The sequence below is a fragment of the Oratosquilla oratoria genome, chromosome 36, assembly GCF_046742065.1.
Source record: "Oratosquilla oratoria isolate Oo_2021 chromosome 36, ASM4674206v1, whole genome shotgun sequence".
Classification (NCBI taxonomy): Eukaryota; Metazoa; Arthropoda; class Malacostraca; order Stomatopoda; family Squillidae; genus Oratosquilla; species Oratosquilla oratoria.
In genome coordinates, this window is record NC_134812.1 from 39310142 (window position 1) to 39335282 (window position 25141).

Genomic DNA, 25141 nt, shown 5'->3' on the forward strand with positions numbered 1-25141 from the left:
AGCAATGTACTGTCTTTCAGTTTGTTGATAAAACTGAGCAATATGATTATGGATATGTTTCAGGAGGCTAGTGTCTGGTGATTGTTGAGGAAGAGAAGAGAGTATTTGTGTGTTGTTTTGATGTTTTTTGGTGTGTGTGTGGGTGTTCTGCTATGTTCTGTAGGGGTTCTGTGTTTGTGGAGGTTGTGGCAGGTGTTTGTGTGCCTCTCATGTCAAGGTGATCCTTGACTTTGAGGACTTTTGATTCATCGTGTAAATGGTCTGTAGGTGTTATTTGTGCAGCCTCCAATTGTTTTAAGGGCTTAGTTTTGCATAGTCTGTAGGGCATCGTGGTACTCCTGATGTGGTAGCGTCTATGTCATGGGAATAACCCCCAACCCCGAGAGTTGGAGGCCAAACAGCCACAAGAAATCCCCTGCCACCTGCTCTTAAAAAGGTGGCAGCAATCCCTTGTGGTGGTGATGCTGGTGGTGGTAGTGATGGTGATAGCAGAATTAGTGGTGGTGATGCTGGTGTTGGTGGTGATTGTGGAGTTGGTGGTAGCAGAGTTGGTAGTGGAGTTATAAGTGGCAATGGTGGCAGAGTTGGTAGCACAATTATAAGTGGCTATGGTGATAGAGTTGGTGACAATGCTAATTGTTGTAAATTACATTTTTGGGGACAGTTGTCCAGGGCTATTGCCTGGTGGACAGTTGTCCTAGACCCAGAGGGAGTGAATGACTTGAGGTGAGGGTGAGGCTGTACCAGGGTTGTGTAGTATTGTTATGGTTGTTCAACACATATATGGATGGAGTGCTGAGGAAGATAGACACAAGTGCTATGCAGGGGTTTGGAGTGGTTGACAAAGTGAAGGGAAGTAGGAAGTGACTCAATTGTTGTTTGCTGGATGACTGCTTGTGGGTGAGTTGGAGGTTAGAAGGCCAAAGGTCTTCTGCAAGAGACACCAGTGGCAATGGACTGATCAGCTGATTAGAGGATAGATAGAAGCAGTTGGTGTCAGAGATTGGAAGGGGGTATATTTACCTACTTAACTGTATATACCTAATTATACTATACAGGAAAGGAGTATTGTTTGTGGGGTCCCATCACTTACTCTCCAATTATCGTACCCAGTTTCAAATTCATGTATGATTCATACATACATATACCAAAGGCTTTTTCCCCTTACATGGGGGGGTAGCCAAAAAGAAAAAGGCATAGAAACCACTCCCATCTATTCCATTTCCTATATATTCTACTCCCCTCCACCCTCCTTCTTATCTTGGCACCTCCTGGATGATGGGTCATCCCTGCATCCTGTCCACTGCCCTGGGTCAGAAGCAGTGTCGCAAGACACAGCACATTCGATTCATATTTGGGCTATATCTCCCTATTCTCCAATTATCATGCTAAGATTTTAAGAATAAGATAGATGGATAGGGTGAAGGGGGCCTTTGGGTAAAATGGGAATGTCTGTTGAGCAGGGAAGGAGGACAAGAAATAGGTGTGAGTGGAGAATGATTGTGAATAGATTACATACTGATGAGGCTTGAATAGGTTTCTCCTTGTCTTCTCTATTTACTTGTGAGAGGATGAGGAGGCTGAAAAAATGAATGAAAGCTTCCAATCTGTTTTCACTAAAGAGAGTGATTTTGAGGAAGGGAATATCAGTAATAAGACACAGATGATATACAAACACAGAAGTGAAGGAAGCATTCAAATTCTAGATATACTGGATGAGAGAAAAGCCTCAGGATGCAATGTGATCTTGGCCTGGATAATTAAAGAATAGAAAGAGCAACTGCAGAAGAGATTCATAGCCTCATTCTGTGTTCATTAAAGGTAGTGTCACAGGATGAGTCTGTGTCTTGCTGCAATGCCCATGACCCAAGCAGTGTAGCAGTGGATGGGTGCATGTTTTGACTTGGCCACATCCATTATAAGGGGAAAGAAGGCTCTTTGGTGTATGTGCCACATGATTGAAAAAGAGCTAACAAAATACCAATCCGTAAAGGAATAAGAAAAGAACTGCCAATTAATTATAGATTGGTGCCACTGACCAGCATGATAGTGAAATTGTGTGACAATTGTGAAATATCATTGGGTTATATACATTAAAGAAATGAGCATTTTGACAGACTAAAAAGGCACCAAGATAGAATTGGTTTGACAATAGATACCAATTGCTCTAGATGAAGCCACCACACATTGGACAGAGTACCTTATAGTACACTGTCCTACACTCATTCCCTCCAGATGGCAACACAAAATCTCTTCATTGAGTGATTATGCTCTTAACTGGTTGCAATGGCTGGTTTCCTGTGGGGCACAGGTCTCCTGGGAAAGAAAGCCTGGGCAAAAAATTTATTGATCAAATACCTAATTTCAAAACCACTCAATCTATTCCTATCTGCCTTCTTTACATTCCAAGCTTTTGCTCTATATAGCATCATGGAACTGTTAACTAGTCTTTGATTAAACATCTCTGTTAAATCCCCAAAAGAAGCAATGAAACCAGTATTTAAATCAATTAAATATTTTTAATTACTTCTGTCAATATCCTGATAATCATTTACACCGCTATCATTACTTGGTAATTCATACACAAATCTTAAATCACTTCCTGTTAACTTTTCTGCTTCCCATTTCTCAAACTCAGCCACCATGTCTTCATCCATGTGATTCTTCCAGTCACCAACTTTACCTGTGGGAAAATAAACAAAGAAAATAAATTTCAAATATACACGTATAAATGAATATCTGACTACATATCATGGTAAGCATTACAGTCAGGAATCAGAGCCCTTACATGCCTGAGTGCTGCCATGTGTCCAAACTATCCCAATACTCTTTCATCAACCCTATCTCCTACCTCCCTTTCCACCCTTGCTCTACTCCTTACCCCTTTGTTTCCCACTCAATCCAATCTAGTAACCCCTATCATAATTCTCAGGCACCTCATCACCTAGCACAAAAACACAAGGAAATTAGAAAGAATCCAAAGAACAGCAAACAAAGATGGCACCCACACTATTAAATTTGACATATGAACAAAGATTGGAAAAATTACAGCTGTCAACATTAGAGCAGAGAAGGGAAAGAGGCGACTTGTTGACTATTTTCAGAATTATGAAGGGGATGGAAGTTCTTGATGGAGATGACCTATTAAAATGGGACAAAAGAGAAACAAGAGGACACACAAAGAAATTAAAGAAAGACAGTTATAGAAGAGACCCGAAAAAGAACAGTTTCCCACACAGAGTGATCGATGTCTGGAACGGGCTGAACAGTGAAACAGTAAATGCCAGAACTATACAAGAGTTTAAAACTAAACTGGACGTGGAGAGATACAAAAACGGGTCACAACGAACATAGCTCCCATCCCGTAAAATACAACTAGGTAGATGCATTCAAACTCCTCCTCTCTTCCTCTTTTATGTTCCATGTTTCTGCCCTATATAGATTTTAAATTTATATTCTATGTCCCTATTGCAGAAAGGATAAGGAAAAATATTTCATATTTTGCTGATTCTAACACAAAATTTGTCGATAATGGTAAAATATTCAGGGCTTCTTTGACCTTTTTTTTTAGTTATCATTATTTTGTCAGTGGTCTTACTGCACATGTGCTGTCTTGCTGCATTATTTCTGACCCAGGGCAGTGGGTTAGATGCAGGGATGACCCATCATCCAGGAGGAGCACAGAAGGGAGGGAGTGGAGTATGTGAGGATGAAATGGGAGGGAAAAAATTTATGCCTTTGACTTTGGCTACCTCCCTTGCAAGAAGGAAAAAGCTATTACCGGTAGTATATGTATGTATTTTGTCAGCCTTGTGGGTGGCAAGTCCAGGCTAGAATTGCCATTCCCCTAAAAGTGCTGCCCCCCAGGCATATGACCCCACCCCCATGTATAGGCCCTGCCAGGAATGCATACAAGAATCATATGCAGGATTAAGCCTGTGCCTTGAAGAGATGAACATTTTGGCATATAATTCATCATTTAAACTGGATGACCATATGTATCAAACCTGTTGAGCTTTACTCAAGAGTGTCTGATGTGTTGCAAAAGAAGAAGGGCAGAATGGATTGTGTGTACTGATCTAAGAGACAACTTTTGACTAGGTACTTCACAATTGACTAATGTAAAAATTGAAGTATATTAGAGATCTTGAAAGTATGCTACTTGATTGGATGAATAATTTCCTGAAGGACTGGTACATGAGAACAGTAGTAAAGGATAAGATGTCTGGATGAAAGACTTCCAGAATCCCACAAGGGTTGGTTCTGGCACACATATTATTCTTGATCTATACAAATACCACAGTGGGAGGTACAAGCTACTAACATGTTTGCAGACTATACAAACATCATGAGCAAAGTGAGGAATAAGGAAAACTACATGGTGTTTAAAAAAAAAAAAAAAAAAAAATCTATACCTGAAGCTTGGTGTGGAAAATATAAATGCCATTAAAAACACAAAGTACCAGAAATGAATAAAAGCTCAAAAAGACCATCAATGACTTACTCTGTGGCATATGAGGTAATTACAAAAACAAAAGGGGAGAAGGATATGGAAGTACAGGCCACGGATAACTTATCACGCAACAAACATATTGGCAAGAATGTGAATGAAATGTACATATAACTTATGAACATGAAAATATATTTTGACTACATGAATGAAGAGATGATGATGAAACAAATATAGCAAAATCCACCCAATATGGTTATATGCAGTCAATATTTCAGGGACTGTTTACAGGTATCCTACAGACCATAGCCATATTTCATTTGTTTATATTAGAGAAAAGGATGCTCGCTGGCTGAGCAGGTTAGGGGATAGCTACTTGTGATGAAGATGAAGATGACAACAGTTCAAAACCTGCCACTGCCAAGTTGAACCAAGGGCAAGGTTCATCAAATTCCACACTACACAGTCCTCTGTGAGAGGGACTGTCCTAACCTCCTGCTAAGGGGAGTTTCATGATGTTAAACCAAATCACACATATAGATATACCAAGGGCCCCTTCCCCCTTACAAGGGAGGTAGCCAAAGTCAAAGGAATTAATCCACTCCCACCCATTTCATCCCCACATACTCCATTCACCACCCCTCCCTCCCTCTTTTCTTGGGTCCTCCTGGATTCATCCCTGCATCTTGCCCACTACCCTGGGTCAGAAGCCATGGAGCAGGACACAAAACATCCACAGCAAGGCCCCTTCATTTAATTGGCAACCCCACCCCCGCCTCCATCCATTCATGGAGAAAAAGAGAAGACAGGGAGAAACCCCTTTGGGCTGGATCAAAATACCATTCACACATACTCCCTAACCCCCCATCCCCCACTCACTCCCTTCCATCCATCACAGAATCATCCATACACAACCATTCTCCACTCACCCATATCTTCTGTCTTCTCCCTTCCTCAACAGACATCCTACTCTTTTCCAATGCCCATTTTATCCCATCCATCTATCTCATCCTTGGTCACCCCCTCATGTTCACTCCATCTACCTCTGAGTTCCACACTTCTTTTACTAATCTTTCTTCACTTATTCTTTCCACATGTCTAAACCATCCCAATACAGACGCTCCTCTACTTACGTTCATTCGTTTTACGTTTTTTCGATTTTATGTTTGAACTGACTAAAAAAAAAAAAAAAATTTGAGTGAATTTTTTAGTTTAGCTTGCTCTCCGTAGTTCAAACGATACTTACGCATGACGCTGCATCCATTGTTTACATTGCACAACCGACAGACTGAAAATGCCTTGCCTCATCCTCCTCCTCCTCCTCCACCATCTCAATTTATGTTGCTTGAATTTAATTCATTTGAAATTAATGTTATTATTTTACAATGTTATGTGTATAATTAATGATTTAGGGGTGTTTTGTAAGATACGGTAATAGAATTTACGGATGTATAGTACAGTAACAACTTACGTTCATTTTCAACTTACGTTCGGCCGTTCAGAACGTAACTAAAACGTAAGTTGAGGAGCGTCTGTACTCTTTCATCAACCCTATCTCCCAACTCCTTTTCATATTCTCCATATTCATAATCATATCACTCACCGCTCCATTAACACACTGAAAGACAACACACTGCTGCATGCCAGACCCCCTGATATCCACCCTTCTGAATCCTCTCTCCCACGAAAGGACAGAGTCCACTTGGCCAGACTGCGGTGCGGTCACCACCCAGCACTTCTAAGCTACCAGAAGAGGCTGGATGACCACGTTGTGAACAGCTGCCCAGGATGTAACACTTCACCCCATACCATACAACACATAATGGAAGACTGCATTATACACAATCATGCACGCAAACAACACAACATACGCTCTATAAAGGCTTTGTGGGAAAACCCGGTTTCGGCTATGGCATTCCTTGGGGAGACGGGACTGCTCGGACAGACAGTCTAGGGAACGACAACAACAACAACAACTCCTTTTCCATCCCCAATCTCCTCCTCATTTCCTCATTTCTCACTCTATTCAGCCTAGTAACCCCTACCAAAACCAAATCATATTAAAGAGACACCTACTTATAATGATGAGATTTTTTTTACTATCATTGTCCCTCCTTTCTGCTGCCTCTAAATTTATCCTTTCCTATTGCTAAGGCTCAAACTCTGCATTGTCTGATCTCTGTGTAGTGGAAAGGGGGAGGAAGAATACTGCCACCACCTTCCCCTTTGTACCATAATTGGAAGCTCAATAGGATGGAATGTGGAGACTAAGGATTCTGCCCTTCGCTTTTTTTCTCAAGCAAAAAGTCAAGGCATAACAGGATCTAAGAGGACTCCAACCAGAAAACTGGATCACTGAATGGGCAAAGATGTGATCAAAAGGGATGAGATTAGTGCTGTAGTATGTGAGAAGGAAGATGGAAGATGATACTTACTTTGGCTGGTTCTGACCTATGCCTAAAATTGGTTTATGATGTAGAAATGGAATGGAACTACATCATGACTCATGAACCCCCTATATAGCCTTTATGGTGTAGCTCAGGGAAGATGAACATATGGCCAATTATGAATAGCTTCAGATTATCCTCATTCTCAAAACTTACCTTTACGCATAAAACTTCCCCCATCTTTTCTGGCAAATCCAATGTCCTTCCAATGTTCATAATTTACACTCGAATTATTTTTCATACTTGTGAATGATGTGTAGAGGGCCACTTTTAGCAAATCATCATCAGTCACATCAACCTAAAATACAATACCTTGTTAATTCCTATAAGAAGAAGAAAAAGAAAAAGAAGTGTGGAAGGCAGAGGTGAATGAAGTGAACATGAAGGGATGACTTGGATGAGATGGATGGATGGGGTAAAAGGGGCATTGAGCATGTGTATGGATGACAATGTGATACATGGAAGGGAATGGGTGGGGGATAGGGGGGTTAGGAAATGATTATGTGTGAATGATATTTTGACACAGCCCAAAGGGACTTCTTCCTGTCTTCAATATTGCTGCATGAGGAGACAGAGAGGGGGAGTTGCTGATTAAAAAAAGTGGCCTTGCTGTGGATGTGCTGTCTTGCTGCATTGCTTTTGACCCAGGCCAATGGATGAGATGCAGGGATGACCCATCATCCAGGAGGAGCCAAGATGAGAGGGATGGAGGGAGGGTGGTGAATGGAGATGGAATGGGTGGGAGTGGAACTATGTTTTTGACTTCATTTACCTCCCTTAAGGGGGGAAAAAGCCCTTGGTATATGTATGTATGTAATAATAATAATACATACATTGCTGATGACACTGCACTTGTGCCAGGATCAGAGGAGGGACTGAGGAAATTAGTGACAGAGTTTGGGAAGGTGTGTGAAAGAAGGAAGTTGAAGATAAATGTGGGTAAAAGTAAGGTGATGAGATGTACAAGGGGAGAAAGTGGCAGCAGACTGGAAGTGAGTATTAAGGGAGAGAGACTGGAGAGTGTGGATAGTTTTAGATAATTGGGTGTGAATGTGGCAGGAAAGGGAGGAGTAGGGGTGGAGGTAGAATGTAGATTGAGAGAAGTGAGTAAATGCCTTGGGGGATTAAAAAGTGTAATGAGAAATAGACATTTGTGAATGGATGCGAAGAGGAGATTGTATGAAGGAGTGATTATACCAACAGCATTGTACAGAGCAGAAACATGGAACATAAGGGAGGAAGAGAGGAGGAGATTGAATGTGTTTGAGATGAGGTGCCTGAGAAGTATGGTAGGGGTTACTAGGCTAGATAGAATGAGAAATGAGGAGGTGAGGAGGAGAACAGGGATTGAAAGGGAGTTGGGAGATAGGGTTTATGAAAGAGTATTGGGATGGTTTGGACACATGGAAAGAATGAGCGAAGAAAGACTAGTAAAAGAGGTGTAGAAGGCAGAGGTGGAAGGAGTGAACATGAGGGGGCGACCTAGGATAAGATGGATGGATGGGGTAAAAGGGGCATTGGGAAAGAGGGGAATGTCTGTTGAGGAAAGATGAGAGAGGACAGAAGATAGGGGTGAATGGAGAATGGTTGTGTAGATGATGATGTGATGCATGAGGGGGATGGGGGGTGAGGGAGTATGTATTAGAAATAAATTGATGCAGTCCAGAGGGTTTTTACCCTGTCTTCTTTTCTGCATGAGGGGATGAAGAGGGGGGGTTGCTGATTTAATGAAGTGGCCTTGCTGTGGATGTGCTGTGTCTTGCGACACTGCTTCTAACCCAGGGTAGTGGACAAGATGCATGGATGACCCGTCATCCAGGAGGTGCCAAGATAAGAGGGAGGGAAGAGGGTAGAGGGAAATGGAGTATGTAGGGGATGGAATGGGTAGGAGTGGTTTCTATGCTTTTGTTTTTTGGCTACCTCCCTTGTAAGGGGGGAAAAAGCCTTTGGTATATGTATGTAATAATAATAATAATGATAATAATAATAGAAAATAAATATATATATATAAGTAAAAATAAACACTACCATAAGATAAAGGTTCATGATATGGACAAATTCCTGCATTAAAGAAACTCAAGTGGATGGGAACAACTGAAATGGTGGAGCCCTGCTGTGGATGTACTGTGTCTTGCTGTACTGGATCTGACCTGGGTAGGTGGGAGACAGGGATGACATTTCATCCATGAGGATCTAAGATAAAATGAAATGGGATGGGTTGGGGTGGGTGCATGCTTTGGCTGGCTACCTCCCTTATATGGGGGGAAAAGTCTTTTGATATATAGATGGATAGATGGTTTTTATTGTTAATGCTTTGTTTTTTGTTGTTGTCTGTAGGGTGTCCACTTTCTTGATTGTAGGGCACCATGTTGTACAGATGTAGTCAAGTGAAATTTTTCTAAACTATTTGTATAATATGATTTATGGTTCTTTCTACTGGTCAAAACCTGTGCTTACTACTGATATTGTTAGTTTTCAATGTTAGGCCACTGATGTGTGGACTAAAGGATATGTGTATATTAAAATTAAGGCCCAGGATTTTAGGGCTTATGTTCAATGGATGAACCAATGATGGGTACCTGCATGTAGTAACCCTACAAGATGAATAGTGAAACTCCCCATTTTCAAAATCTGTCAACTCTCTCAGGATCTCTCTCTATCAACTTCAATTGTATTTCTTACACTTTTTCACACATGGGGAGCTGACAACCAGTGAATTCTCCCCTTTCCCTACCACTTTCAGCCAGTGACATGAAACTAGCCCACATTAATACAGTACAACATCAAAGGAAAAAAAAAAAAAAAAAAAAAAAAAATATATATATATATATATATATATATATATATATATATATATATATATATATATTTATACATACATACATATACCAAGGCTTTTTCCCCCTTACTAGGGAGGTAGCCAAAAAGGAAAAGGCATAAAATCATTCCCACCCATTCCATCCCTGAAAACACTCCACACCCCTCCACCCTCCCTCCCATCTTAGCACCTCCTAGATGACGGGTCATCCCTGCACCCTGTCCACTGCCCTGGGTCAGAAGCAGTGTCGCAAGACACAGCACATCCACAGCAAGGCCGCTTCATTAAATCGGCGACCCCCCATATAAAGGAGAGGACGGGGAGAAATCCCTTCGGGCTGCGTCAAAATTTTGCTCACACACACTACCTCACCCCCCATCCCCCCGTCCATTCCACCTCATGCATCACAACATCTTCCATATACAACCATTCTCCATTCACCCCTGTCTTCTGTCCTCTCCCGTCCTTCCTCAACAGACATTCCCCTCTTCCCCAAAGCCCCCTTCACCCCATCCATCCATCTCATCCTAGGACGTCCCCTCATGTTCACTCCCTCCACATCTGCCTTCCATACCTCCTTTACTAGTCTTTCTTCACTCATTCTTTCCATGTGTTCAAACCATCCTAATACTCTTTCATCAACCCTATCTCCCAACTCCTTTTCCACCCCTGTTCTCCTCCTCACCTCCTCATTTCTCATTCTATCTAGCCTAGTAACCCCCATCATACTTCTCAGACACTTCATCTCAAACACATTGAAGCTCCTTCTCTCTTCCTCTCTTATGTTCCATGTTTCTGCTCCATACAGTGCTTTTGGCACAATCACTCCTTCATACAGTCTCCTCTTAGTATCCATTCCCAAATTTCTATTCCTCATTACACTTTTTAATCCACCAAGGCATTTACTCGCTTCTCTCAATCAACATTCTACCTCCACCTTTACTACACCTTTTCCTGCCACATTTGCACCCAAGTATCTAAAACTATCCACTTCCTCCAGTTGCTCTCCCTTAATGCTCACTTCCAGATTACTGCCACTTTCACCCCTTGTACATCTCATCACCTTACTTTTACCCACATTTATCTTCAGCTTTCTTCTATCACACACTCTCCCAAACTCTGTCACCAGCTTCCTCAATCCCTCCTCCGATCCTGCCACAAGCGCAGTGTCGTCCGCAAACAACAGCTGGCTCACCTCCCACTTTTCTCCATTTTCTTTAACCATCTCCAATCCCTGACCCACTACCCTTGCATTTACCTCTCGCACTACCCCATCCATGTATAAGTTGAACAGCCAGGGTGACATAACGCATCCTTGACGAAGTCCCACCTTTACCTCAAACCACTCACTCTCTCCATTTCTAATCCTGACACAAGCTTTACTACTCTCATAAAAACTCTTGACAGCTCATAGAAGCTTTCCTCCTATCCCGTATATCCGCATAACCTCCCACAGTGCCTTTCTGTCTACCCTGTCGTAAGCCTTTTCCAGATCCATAAAGGCCCAAAAAACATCCTTCCCCTTTCCTATAGCTTTCTCACATATCTGTCTTACCACAAAAATCTGATCTACACAACCTCTACCTGTCCTAAATCCACACTGTTCCTCACCAATTACTCCCTCTCTTCCTCTCCTAATCCTCTCAATCAAGATCCTCCCATAAGCCTTCCCAACTACACTTAACAAGCTAATCCCTCTGAAACTACAACATTCACACTTGTCCCCCTTTCCCTTGTAAAGTGGAACTATACAAGCACTCCTCCAGTCCTCCGGTATATATTTACTTAGTGAATTAAATCATGAAAAGTCAACTTCATTACCTCAAGAAACTCTGCAATTTTTCTAATTGAAGTCAGTGGATTTTGATGAAGCTCTTCATACATTATGAACATAATATTGGGATCTTTTCTCATATTCCAGTAACTTAGGACATGATCAAAGAATGGAGAGTATGGTGCTGGAAATAAAAAATATTCTTCAATTAGTATTTGTGTGAGCAGGTAGCACAACATATTCTACATAAAAAAATATATAGTACAATAAAACAAGCAAAATATTACCTATGTTACTGATAAACAACTTCACAAACTCTCGAAAGCTTCCAAGGAAAGAAATCTGATTCATGAATTGTACAAAATAAAAATACGACACAGCTGTATCCCTAGGGTTGCGACTCACATAAATTGCCTGAGAATTGAGAAATGAAAAGTAAATTAAAATGGAAAACATATATATATATATATATATATATATATATGTATATATGTTAAAGACGGATTGAACATTTTTAGAAGCTCTGCCATGAGATTTGAATTAGATCTTCTGATGTTACATGAAGCGTAGTTGGGGACTTGAACAGTCCTTTTGAACATCACATGTAGCACGGTTGCTAGCATCTTGACCTTGTGATTATAGACGCACGGGTCAGGGTTCGAATCCCATGGCAGAGCTTCTAAAAATATATATATTTATGTATATGCACTGACTTATCTTTTAATATTCCAATACACCAATATGACACATATGAAAAAGGAAACACTACTTTAGCACCACTCTGTGCAAATGACTCTGGAAGAAGTTGGTATGGCATATGAGTTTTGATAAATCTCCTCCCTTTTTTGGCTTCAATACTCTTGATTCCTGGATAAGGATATTCCAAGTATGGAAATCTTGTTTCTAGTAATTCTGTTGTTGAATCACTGCACTGGAAATTATGAGTTAACATGTACACTATTTCTTGAACCCATGTTGTTCCTAGTAAGGTACAGAATAAAATGTTAAATTTGCCGCATTTTAAGACAAGTTTTTACACTACCTTTCATCATGTATTCAACCCATGTACAAATTTTGATTTCAGAAACAACAGTATTTATACAACTTTTGTAATTCATTATTATATAACTGAAAAATAAAAAACTTGCCTGTTTTTGGAAAACTGCTGACAATTACATCATCTGGCTTAAATTGAAACTTCTTTAATTCTTTCAAAATACCTGACATAACTATTGGTCCTGCTATTGAGTAGCCATGATATCTGAAACAAAATTAGAACAAAATTAATAAAAACTTGTTTGAGTGTGTACTTACCTTGTATTTACCTAGTTGTATCTTACGGGAAGGGGAGCTATGCTTGTGGTGTCCCGTCTTTGTATCTTGCAATGTCTAGTTTGCTCTTAAATTTGTGTATAGGTATAGTTTTTGCACACACTACTGTTTTGTTCAGTTTGTTCCAGACATCCACTGCTCTGAGTGGATTTTTTTTTATTTTTTATTTTTATAAGGTTTCTTCTATAACTGTCCTTTTTGAGTTTCTTTTCATGTCCCCTTGTATTTCTTTTCTCCCAATTTAGTACATCCTCTCTATCAAGGACTTCCATGCCTTTCATGATTCTGTAGATGGTCAGCAGGTCACCTCTTTCTCTTCTTTGTTCCAGAGTCAGTACATTCAGTTTTGACAATCTCCCTCATGTGACAGGTTTGAAAGTGTTGGGGCCATCTTTGTAGTTGCTCTCTGGACTCTTTCAATCTTCTTTATATTCTTTTGGGTACTGGGCAACTATAGTGTTGTGGCATACTCCAGTCTATGCCTTATTAGTGTGACTAGTATTTTTTTTTTTACCCTTTCTTTATCCAAATAAGTAAAAGCCACCTTTATTGATCTTAGCAAGTTGTAGGATTCTCCAACAATTTTATCTGTTTATCAGGGGACATATAATTTGTGATGATTACTCCCAGGTCTTTTTCAGATTCCACTTTCTTTACTTCCTTTGTTCTGATTTTATATTGTTCTGATATTCTTTTTTTTTTCTTTTTCCGAATTCCATTATGCTACATTTCTTAATATTGAAGTCTACTTCCCACTTCTGACTCCATTTCCAAACTTTGTTCAGGTCTCTCTGCAGTGACTCACAATCCCAGTATTCACTTTCCTCAGCAATTTAGCATTGTCGGCAAAGAAGCTCATGTAACATTCTACATCTTCATCCATATCATTCATATAAATAGCAAACATTACTGGAGCCAATACTGATCCCTGTGGAACTCCTCTCATCACCTCCGTCCAAGTTGAACCATCTTCTCTGAGCACTACCCTCATTTTCCTTCCATGCAAAAAAATCCTCCATCCAGTTGTAGGTTACCTTGTATCCCTCCTATGTTTTCCATTTTTTTTTTTAAATAACTTTTTATGTGGCACTTTGTCGAAGGCTTTTTGTAAGTCAAGGAAAACACAATCAGCCCATCCATCCTTTTCTTGTATTACCGTACATACCCGCGTATAGGTCGCACTTTTTTTTTAACTAAATATTTTGCCAAAATCAGGGGTGCGACCTATCCACTTGACATTAATGAGGGACAGCACTACTCTGTCCCCGAAGTCACAACAATTGGCAATTTCAATGTGACAATGACAAGGAATTTCAGTGGTGTTTGCACAATATGCATGGGAAAGCTTTTCAAGCTTTTTGTATGCATAAATCATATATATCAAATGTATCTACCGACTCTCTGCTTTAAACTGAACTATTGCTGCTAGAAAAACTTATATCAATTACAATAAAATTATAAAATATTCTCTTTTCCAAATCTTTCACATGTTTTATAGTGTTTATAAGCAATGCAACCTTGACCCTTTGTTTACCATACGTTACCATACATCACCTGTTTCACTTGTGGCTGCATTTCTATATGTGTGCAAATTATGTTTTCATAGCGTAACGTAACATCCCGTAATGTAACTTAAATAAACTTATGATTTTCGTAATAAAAATTTATTATATTTGTTAAACTTCCATTAGACCTACTGTACTGTTAGAGCTACGGTAGATCGCACAGAGTTGTAGGCCTAATAACTGCAAACCCTAATCATGAGTACCAGTAAGAGAAAGAGCTATGAAGTAGGTTTTAAGCTGAAAGTGGTGGATTACACAGAACATGGAAACAGATCTGCAGAGAGGGAATTTGGGGTTTCAGAAAAGGTAGTGAGGGGATGGAGATAGAGGAAAGACCAACTTAAAGAAATTTTCTTCTATACTGTTGTATAGTGTCCAGTGACAGTGCATTTGTTTATGATTATAGTTTTAGAAACTCAACCGTTGTTTATGTATGTTTGCATTATGCACATGCGTGACAGTCGGACAATCTACATGTGTCTCATTTTAAGATTTTCTGAGTTAAGTTTTGAAATAAATATAAATATCTGATAGTTTTTCTGCTTGAAAGGTTTTGTAAATTGCCAGATTAGTGTGACCTATCCGTGGGTCAACTGCAAATAACCACTTTGACAACCACAAACTAGTGGTGCAACCTATCCACTGGTGCGACCTATACGTGAGTATATACAGGTACTCCTCGTTTAACGACCTACTCGGTTAACGACAACTCGGAGTAACGACAGGCTTTATGACGTCATTTAACGTAAATCTCCCGAAGTTACAACGTCGTGTACGATAATTAAGTTGGCCGAGGCAAATTTGTATGATGTTATAAATGAACTTGTACGGTGGATATTAGCTGTGAGGTAAAGTGTTCTGAAGCTTAGGTCTACATTACCATCCTGCAAGCTGCAAAAACTACCTGGGGTACAGTGTATACCGGTAGTGGTAAATTTTTAGTTTCGTCCATGGGCGCAATATAACAATAGAAAATTAATTATTAATTTTGTAAATTATAATGTATCAACGTAATATGCAATTTTGTGAGCAGAAATGAAAAAAAAAATGCTAAAACAGATTTCGTAAGTAACGAAGTCATGTCAGACAAATGGTACACCATGTTTGTTATGATAGATGCCGATGTCGAAGAAATGAAAGGATGATAAATTAATTCCTCTAACCTAAACTAAACTAACCTAACCTGGGTTTAATAAATCATTACCTGCAAATTAAATGTCATACGGCTCGTCCTCGTTGTCGTTGTCGTAAGAGACGTTGGCAGACGACAAGATGGCGTCCCGAGCCTATGCTACCGACTTCGTTCATTAGCATATTTTCTTGTAGCAAGGTATTTTTTACTTTCATTTCCGCCCACAAAATTGCATATTACGTTGATGCATTTTAATTTACAAAATTAATAATTAATTTTCTATTGCTATATTGCGCCCATGGTCGAAACTAAAAAAATACCCCGGTATTCAATATGGAATGTCAGCATACGCGGATTTGGTCATATACGGTAATTTTAGGAACCTAATCACCTTAAATAAAGCTTTAATGTACTGTATAAAAGAGGGAAAATACACGAAAATAAAGATACATGTATTGCTGGATATTGTACATACAGTACATGTACGTATATGTATACACTTTCGCTTAATGACCAATTCGGTTAACGACGGCGCGCTGGTCCCAATTGTCGTCGTTAAACGAGGAGTACCTGTACAGTATATCTATTAGCCTTGAGTAGAAATAGATTAAGTTTCTTGGAAGGGTCACTGGCTATTGGTGACCAAGGTGAATATGACAACCTGTAAATGCCCCAGGGGCAAAAAGACTGGATATCCTTAAACTGAACGACCCAGACATGGCCAAGAAATATGCCAAAGCTGTGCAGCATGCAGTGCCCCTCCTGGCCAAACAAATCACGGATGAATGGTTATCGCTCCGAGAAATCATGAACAAAGCTGCCATAGACACAATTGGATATAAAAAAATGTGCCAAAAAAATTGGTTTGATGACAATGACCAGGAGATATCCGAGCTCATTGATGCCAAACGTAGAGCAAAAATTGAGTATGTGTCCCACCCATCATCTCATCAACTCAAGTCTAATTTCCTCCAGCTTAAAGCTTGCTGACAAAGGGAGCTTTGAAATCTTCAGAATAGTTGATGGATTAAAAAGGTGGAAGAACTACTACAGTACAGCAATGCTCATAATATGAGAAGCTTCTTCTCTGGTGTCAAGGAGATATTTGGCCCCATTAGAAGCTTGACATCCACCCTGAAAGCAGCTGATAACATCACTGAGCCCACTGAACCCCAAGACATTCTTGCAAGATGGCAAGACCATTTCCCAACCCTCCTAAACTGGGATTCACTGGTGGCACCAGACTTCCTGAGAAATGTGCTTCAACACCCAATCCGACTCTGGATGTCTGCTTTTCCTACCTATACTGAATTTGAAACTGCACTGAAATCCATTCAGCCTTACAAAGCACCAGGGCTGGACAGCATACCCCTGGAACTGATCAAGTATGGCGGTCCACCACTTCAAACCAGAATCCACCTCTTACTCCTTCAGATTTGGGAAAATGAGGAAATTCCAGCTGACCTGAAGGACGGAAACATCATTACCATCTTTAAGAAAGGCGATAGAAGCATGTGTGGTAACTATTGCGGAATCTCCCTCCTCTCCATCACTGAGAAAATTCTTACCTACCAGAATCCTCCTCAACCGCCTCCTCACTCTGTCAGAGGACATCCTACCTGAAAGCCAATGCAGATTCAGACCTAATAGAGGCACCATTGATATGAACTTTTGTGCAAGACAGTTCCAGGAAAAGTGCAGAGAACATCAACAGCCCCAGGGAATGATTTTCTATGATCTTGAAAAGGCCTCTGACAGCATCCCCAGGTCAGCCATGTGGCAAGTCCTTGAACGTTATGGCTGTCCTGAAAAATTCACAACACTTGTCTGATCCCTCCATGATGGAATGCTGGGCCATGTCCAACACCAGACCAGCCTCTTGGAACCTTTTTCCATCACAGGGGGGCCTTAAACAAGGATGTGTGCTTGCCCCAACACTTTTCTCCATCTATCTGGCAGCAATGCTCCATGAGATACCAGAGAACAACCAGGAATTGAGCTCCAATATAAAATGGATAGCAGACTATTTAACACTACCCGCCTTAGATCCAGAAATAGAACATATCCCATGCAAATGTCAGAGCTACAATATGATGATGACAACTGTACTATAGCCCATATCCTTGAGGACCTACAGGACTCTGCAGACAGCTTCTCTAGAGTATACTCACAGTTCGGACTAAACATTAACATCACAAAGTCCAAAGTCCTTCTCCGTTGTCCTGGACATCATACACCACCTGAGAACAAGATGACCATCAGAGGTCTGGAGCTGGAAAATGTTGACTATTTCACATACCTTGGCAGTATACTAGATGTAAACACTACTACAGAGAAAGATGTCAACAACAGAATCAGAGCTGCACATGCAGCATATGGAAAGCTACACATGAGAGTGTTCAGCAACCTAGGACTGACACAAAACACAAAACTCATGGTCTATCAGGCTGTTATAATTTCCACCTTGCTCTATGCTCGTGAGACCTGGGTACTTTACCGAAAGGACACACTGGAACTGGAAAGATTCCACCAATCCAAATTCCATCAGATCCTGCAGATTAAGTGGCAAGACAGGGTCACAAACAACGAGGTCCTCCTCCGTACAAGAACAGAAAGCATAGAGGCCACTATAACCTGTCACTGACTACGATGGGCTGGTCATCTTGCCCGGATGCATCACAATTGCTTGCCAAAACAGGTACTGTTCTCAGAGCCTGACTCTGGGAACAGACCTTGCAGTGCACCAAAGCACCGGTTTAAAGACCAGCTTAAACATACCCTGAAGGCGGTCGACATTGACCCTACCAACTGGGAAACAGAAGCCGCTAATAGAGAGAGCTGGAGAAGAACCATTTGTAAAAAAAAAAAAAAAAAAAAAAAAAAAAAAAAAAAGACCTTTGAGAACAACAGAAGGCAGCAGATAGAAGTAAAAAGAAATATAAGGAAGGCATGAGCAGAGATTCCCCAGAACCCCGTGACTATTCCCTATGGTGGCTGTAGCCGCCCAAATAGGGCTCATCTCACACAGAAGAATGTCAATAAGCTGTGTATACTCTGACATGAGTGCTGCCAACGACAATGATGGTGTGTGTTGTTCATGATGGTCAGTGAGTCAAATTGAGTCTGCATATCAAGTCATCTGTTTGTGTCAGGGTTGTCAACACAGGCCGATGACTTGGCATTGAAGTCACCACCCATAATGATGTTAGGGATTAAGGCTAGTTGATTAAGTTGAGGCCTGAAGCTGTTTGGAACTGTGGGAGATGATTGGGGGGGATGTATATGTTAACTATTGTCAGTGTTACTTTGTTGCCTGTACGGATTAGAATAGATTGGATTTCTGTGGTGTTATCTGTGGTATGGAGGAGAATTTTGGTTGTGGCACTTGTGTCCACAAAACAGATGGATTGGTGGACTAGGGTGATGAATCCACCGCCATTGCCATTGGTCCGGTCTTGTCTAATGGTGGTGAAGTTGTGAAATGTTGGTGTTTTGTGTGTCTTAGTTTTATTTCTTGTAAGATGGGAACATGTACATTGTATTGTTTGAGGAAGTGTTCGAATTTGTGTTTGATGCCATCAATGTTGTGTTGTAATATGTTGGTATTGTGTGTTCCGTATGTGTTGTATGTTGCCATCTGGGGTTGGGCTGTTGTTGGGGAAGGTATAGGATCTGAGTTAGAGGGAGGGAGAGGTGTGATTGGGGACAAAGGAGGGGGAGGATTGATTGAGGACAAGGGTGGGAGGAGATTGGGTGTGGGCAAGGGTGCAGGCTGTGGTTGGGAAGATGGGAGTGAGGTTATTGGAGGGCAGGTAGAACATGCCCAAGTGTTTGTGTATTTGTTTGTGTTTGCAAGAGAAGTGGGTCCAGTTTTTGCATATGTTGCACTGAACTGAGCCCTTTGTCTGCTTGAGGTGATGGGTTTGGAGTGTGTTGGGAATGTGTATTTTGTGGTGGGCCCAGGTGCTGCAGCATCTTCATTGTGGGACCACCCCCCAATCCCAAGAGTTGGGGTGTCAAACTGCAGCAAACACCTCTAGCCACCAGTGCACCTATCCCCAGGAGGGGCTTCAGTCACCTGGGCGAGTACCACAATCCTTTCACGACATGCACTGTTATGTTTTTTCTGCACTGAGGAGTGTTTTTCTGGCGCTCAACACTCTTCTTCTACTATTAGCCAGAGATGTAGGGAGCAATCCTGTCACATGGTGTGATTTTGACTGGTGATGTCAAGTTGACACCAATGATTTTTAAAAGAAAATACTTAGATGCCAAAAAAGTTGTGGTCAACTTTACACCACCAGTCAAAATTATCCTGCATGACGGTATACAGGATCGGAGCAAAAATCTTTGGGTCCCATCTCCTATTCCCCAATTTTCATCATACCCATCCTCAAATTCATGTGCAGCTCCAGCTTAATCTATATTCTTGATTTCCAATTATATTTAGATTTGAATGTATACAGTGTTTCAGCTTGAGCTATTATGCTTTCATATGGAAAACTGTATTTCTTTCCATTCTTTCAACATGTGGTCTTTCTAATTTTTGTTCCCATGACTTCTTAAAGCTCTCCCATTTTTAATCAGCTCTATTTTTGTCAATACAATCTATCCCCTTTAGTAACTTGAATAATGTAATCATGTCTTGACAGATCAGGGTTTCAATGAGTTTTTTCCATTATCTCTTCATCCTTAAAGTAAAATGCCACTTTAATCTTCTGCAGTAGTCTGTATGTCTCTCTCACAATCCTGCTGATATGTCTGTCAGGTGACACGCTGTCTTTTATCAACACTCCCAAATCTTTCTCTTCTTTTGCTTTTGAAATGGAATAGCTTGTGGATTTACCTAATTGTAGTATACAGGAAAGGAATGCTTGCTGGGTCTTGTCTCCTATTCTCTAATTTCTTTATCATACCCATGTGTATTTACCTAGAATTTACCTAGTTGTCCCTCATGGGAAGGGGAGCTATGCCTGTGGTGTCCTGTCTCTGTATCTTGCAGTATCTAAATTGTTCTTAAATTCCTGTATGGTTTTTGCACACACACTATCATTTTGTCCAGTTTGTTCCATGCATCCACCACTCTGTGGTGAAAGGTGTTCTTTTTCAGGTCTCAACTATAATTGTCCTTTCTGAGTATCTTTCCATATTCTCTTGTATTTCTCGTGTCCCAATTAAGGTAAGTCTTCTCTATCAAGGACTTCCATACTTCTCATGATTTTATAGATGGTCAACAAGTTTCCTCTTTCTCTTCTTTGTTCCAGGATTGGTAACTCTAGTTTTGACAGTCTTTGTATGGCTGTTCTGAAAGTGTGGGGTCCATCTTCATAGTTACTCTTTGGATTCTTTCAATTTTCCTTATATTCTTTTTGGTACTGGGTGACTGTAGTGTTCCTGCATACTCCAGTCTAGGCCTTATCGGTGTGACTAGTATTTTCTTCACCATTTCTTCATCCAAGTAAGTAAATGCCACTTTTATTGATCTTAGTAAGTTGCAGGTTTCTCCAACAATTTTGTTTATCTGTTTATCAGGAGATATGTCCTTTGTGATGATTACTCGCAGGTCTTTTTCAAATCCCACTTTCTTTACTTCCTTTTCACTGATTTTATATTGTCCTGATATCCTGCTTTTACTTTTTTCCAAATTCCATTATACATTTCTTAATATTAAAGTCCACGTCCCACTTCTGACTCCATTCCCAGATTTTATTCAGATCTCTCTGCAGTGACTCACAGTCTATTTCAGTGCTCACTTTTCTCAACAACTTTGCATCCTCAGCAAAGAAGCTCATGTAACTGTCCACACCCTTGTCCATGTCATTCCATAAATAGCAAACATTATTGGAGCCAGTACTGATCCTTGTGGAACTCTACTAATCTTCCCAAGTAGAACTTTTATCTCTGAGTACTACTTTAATTTTTCTTTCATGCAAGAAGTACTCCATCCATTCTAGTAGATTACCTTGCACTCCTTCTATGGTTTTCAGTTTTCCTAATAGTTTTCTATGTGACATTTTATAAAAAGCTTTTTGTAGATCTGGGAAAGCACAATCAGCCCATCATCTATTTCCTCCCATCCTTCTTGTTCCACACACCATCTTTGCACACTTTGTGACTCCCTCCTTGAACCATCCCCATTCCTCCTCCACTCCTAGTTCTACTATATCCTTCACTCCCTCCCACTCCTCTCTCAGCTTCTTCTTGTACTCCTTCTCCTTTTCCTTCTCATTTAAAGAGTTCACTCTAAGCACCTCCCTACTTTTTGTCCTTTTCCTCTTTCTCCACCTATCCTCCACTCTCAACTTACCTTCTGCCAAAAAATTATCTGATATTCCCCCACTCTCTCCCCTTAGAACATGTACATCCTTAACTCTTCCTATTATACTCCTATCTACCACTACATAGTCCATCAATGCTCTATCTACCACCCTTCCATCCACCACCCTCTCCCATGTGTACTTATGCTTGACTTTCTTCCGAAACACTGTATTTGCTACCACTAACTCTCTTTCTAGACACATCTCCACCATCAACTCTCCACTAAAATTCTTTCCTGAAACTCCACATTTCCCAACCACTCCATCAATTGGTTCATTTCTTACTCTAGCATTAAGGTCTCCCAATACTACTACATTGACATTCCTCCCTAATCCCTATATGCACTCATTTAAATCTATCCAAAAAGCCTCCCTTTCTTCTACACTCTTCTCACTACCAGGCACATTTGCACTTACAAAAACCCACATCTCCTTTCCCAGTTTCACCTTTATCCACATTAACCTTGGTAAGTATGGTAAGAGTTAATATGTTGGATAGCTTAAGAAATGAAGAGAAGAGGGGAGTGGGAGTGGAAAAGGAGATGACAGATAGAGCTGATGAAAGAGTACTGGGATGGTTTGGACACATGGAAAGAATTAATGAAGAAAGGTTAGTAACAGAGGTGTGGGAGGCAGAGGTAGAGGGAGTGAATTTGAGGGAATGATCAAGGATGAGATAGATGGATGGGGTGATGGGGCATTGAGCAAGAGGGGAATGTCTGCTGAGCAAGGGAGAAAACTGGAGATAGGGATGAGTGGAGAGTGGCTGTGTATAGATGATACTGTTATGCAAAGGAGGGGAGGGGGATGGGGGTAGGGGGTGCTTATGTGTGAATGATATTTTGACAAAGCCTGAATGGGTTTCTCCCTATCTTCAATGTTTCTGCATGACAGGACAGAGAAGAGTGGTTGCTGATTACGTAAAGTGGTCTTGCTGTGGATGTACTGTGTTTTGCTACATTGCTTCTGACCCAGGACAGTGGGCGGGATACAGGGATGACCCATAATCTAAGATGAGAAGGAGGAAAGGGTGGTGGAGGGTAGTGAAATGGGTGGAAGTAGATACATGACTTTACTTGGCTACCCCCATTGTAGGGGGGAAAAAGCTTTTCGTATATAGATAGACCTTACTTATCATTTCCATATGTCCAAACCATTTGATCCACCTTATCCAACAGTTCTCTTTCCACCCGTTTTCTACCTCATTTCATCTTGTCTCACTTTATCCATCCTTATAACACCAACCATATACTTAATCTCAAACACATCTAAGCTCTTCCTTCCTGTCTCCCTTAAATTTCAAATCTCTGCTTTATACATATACATATACCAAGGCTTTTTACCCCTTACAAGGGAGGTAGCCAAAAAGGAAAAGGCATAGAATCATTCCCACCCATTCCATCCCTGAATACACTCCACACCCCTCCACCCTCCCTCTTATCTTAGCACCTCCTGGATGACGGGTCATCCCTGCACCTTGTCCACTGCCCTGGGTCAGAAGCAGTGTCGCAAGACACAGCACATCCACAGCAAGGCCGCTTCATTAAATCGGCGACCCCCCTCTCCGTCCCCCCATGCATAAATCTAAAGAAATTAAAAAAATCCAACACTGTTTAATGATCTTACCTGTATATGGCAAAGTTATCTTTAAAAAGTGAGGTATCAAACTGTAGTCGTTGACAGTCTTCTAACAACTCTTTAAGTCTTTCTCCCTTCTTCTGCTTCAAAATCCAGGCCATGACAAGTGTGCCAGTGAACAATGAAAATGCAAATATCTTTTTGGCTCTCTGGAGTTTCTGAAGAGCTGAATCATAGTTTCCTCTGTAGGAAAAACAAGAAGAAAAAAAATCATTATAATATTAGAAATTTGTGTTTGAGAATTATACATACATACATACATACATACATACATACATGTCTCACTTTATCCATCCTTATAACACCAACCATATACTTAATCTCAAACACATCTAAGCTCTTCCTTCCTGTCTCCCTTAAATTTCAAATCTCTGCTTTATACATACATACATATACCAAGGCTTTTTCCCCTTTACAAGGGAGGTAGCCAAAAAGGAAAAGGCATAAAATCATTCCCACCCATTCCATCCCTGAATACACTCCACAAGTTTGAGAATTATAGTTTACATTAAGAATTAAATCAGAATTTTTTTTAATTATATGAAAAAGTGAACCTTTAGAAGATTGAGAATGATTTCAGAATCATATATTGACCATTCTGAGGATGAGACAATCTTCATTTAAAAAGAGTCTGATGGAACAAAGAGCAACTGTTTCAAAATTTGTGGCACTCATGATAACTAGCAATAGTCATTGGGCCTTCTTAAAGATCTCTCTGTGACACACTATCAACGGGCTGCAAACAAAATTGTGCTGTAAGACTGAAATATATGGAAAAGAAAACTGGAAAGAGGAATTTGTGCAGAACCTAAAAGGGAATAAACCTATCAAATTATCATTGTACAAAAGGTATAGTTTCAATGGCTGACATTACCCAGTGATGAATTTCTTGTGTTTTTTTTTCTTCTATAAAACAATCACAAAGCTGCCATTTGGATGATATGGTATTTACCATATGCCCTCTTTCCATTAAAAGGGGGATGGCAAAGTCAAAGCATACATACACTTAATCTATCTACTTACCAAAAGGCTTCTTCCCCCTTATAAGGGAGGTGGCCAGCCAAGGCAGGCACCTACGCCCACCTATCCCGCTCCCATCCATTACACATTTGTTTCTCTTCTATCTTAGCTTCTCCATGCACTCTTTCTTAGTTCCTTCATATGCAATTAAAACCCATTTAATACCCTCCTATCACAGCCTTTGAAAACAAAAAGTCATCCTTGTCCCCTGCCACACCACTTGGGTCAAGGATGCGAGATGCAATACTTCCACGATATGGCCTGACAGTCAAAACTGGTTTAACTATACCCAAGATCTCTATCAATTTCATCCGTATATTTTACACCTTTTCAAATACAGAGAATAGACAAACTTCTTCCCACAGAGACCTATGGGAGGGCCTGAGGACTGCTGCCAGTCACTCTGGGGCTGTGAGTTTTCCATTTATTGAAACTTGTGGCAATAATCAATTAATTAATTCTTCCTGCAAAAAATCAAGAACAAAGATTAAGGCTGCATTTCCACTGAGCGAGTCAGGGCTGATTTTTGTCAAATGCTGTGAATTCGAATAGCTGGGAGAAGACTTTGTTTGCAACATTCTAGACTTCCCTAAGAACATTTAAACAATCTGTCTAACATTTGTAAAGGTTTAGCTCTTTTCATTTCGC

The 25141-nt window shown here is 40.5% G+C and overlaps 1 protein-coding gene across 5 annotated transcripts in view; it reads right to left on the reverse strand.

Annotated features, from left to right (window-relative positions):
* Positions 1-2499: 2499 nt before the first annotated feature.
* The window catches only part of LOC143018970 (sulfotransferase 1E1-like), a 174680-nt gene continuing 152038 nt past the window's right edge, over positions 2500-25141 (reverse strand). For all 5 annotated transcript variants that reach the window (XM_076174635.1, XM_076174634.1, XM_076174632.1 and 2 more), the window contains exons 3-9: positions 23462-23656; positions 12638-12750; positions 12259-12470; positions 11777-11903; positions 11537-11673; positions 7054-7195; positions 2500-2683 (exon numbers count right to left, since the gene is read on the reverse strand). In XM_076174635.1, coding sequence (XP_076030750.1) covers positions 2520-2683; positions 7054-7195; positions 11537-11673; positions 11777-11903; positions 12259-12470; positions 12638-12750; positions 23462-23656 — 1090 coding nt within the window. In that variant the 3' untranslated portion in view covers positions 2500-2519. The remainder of the gene's footprint in view (positions 2684-7053; positions 7196-11536; positions 11674-11776; positions 11904-12258; positions 12471-12637; positions 12751-23461; positions 23657-25141) is intronic.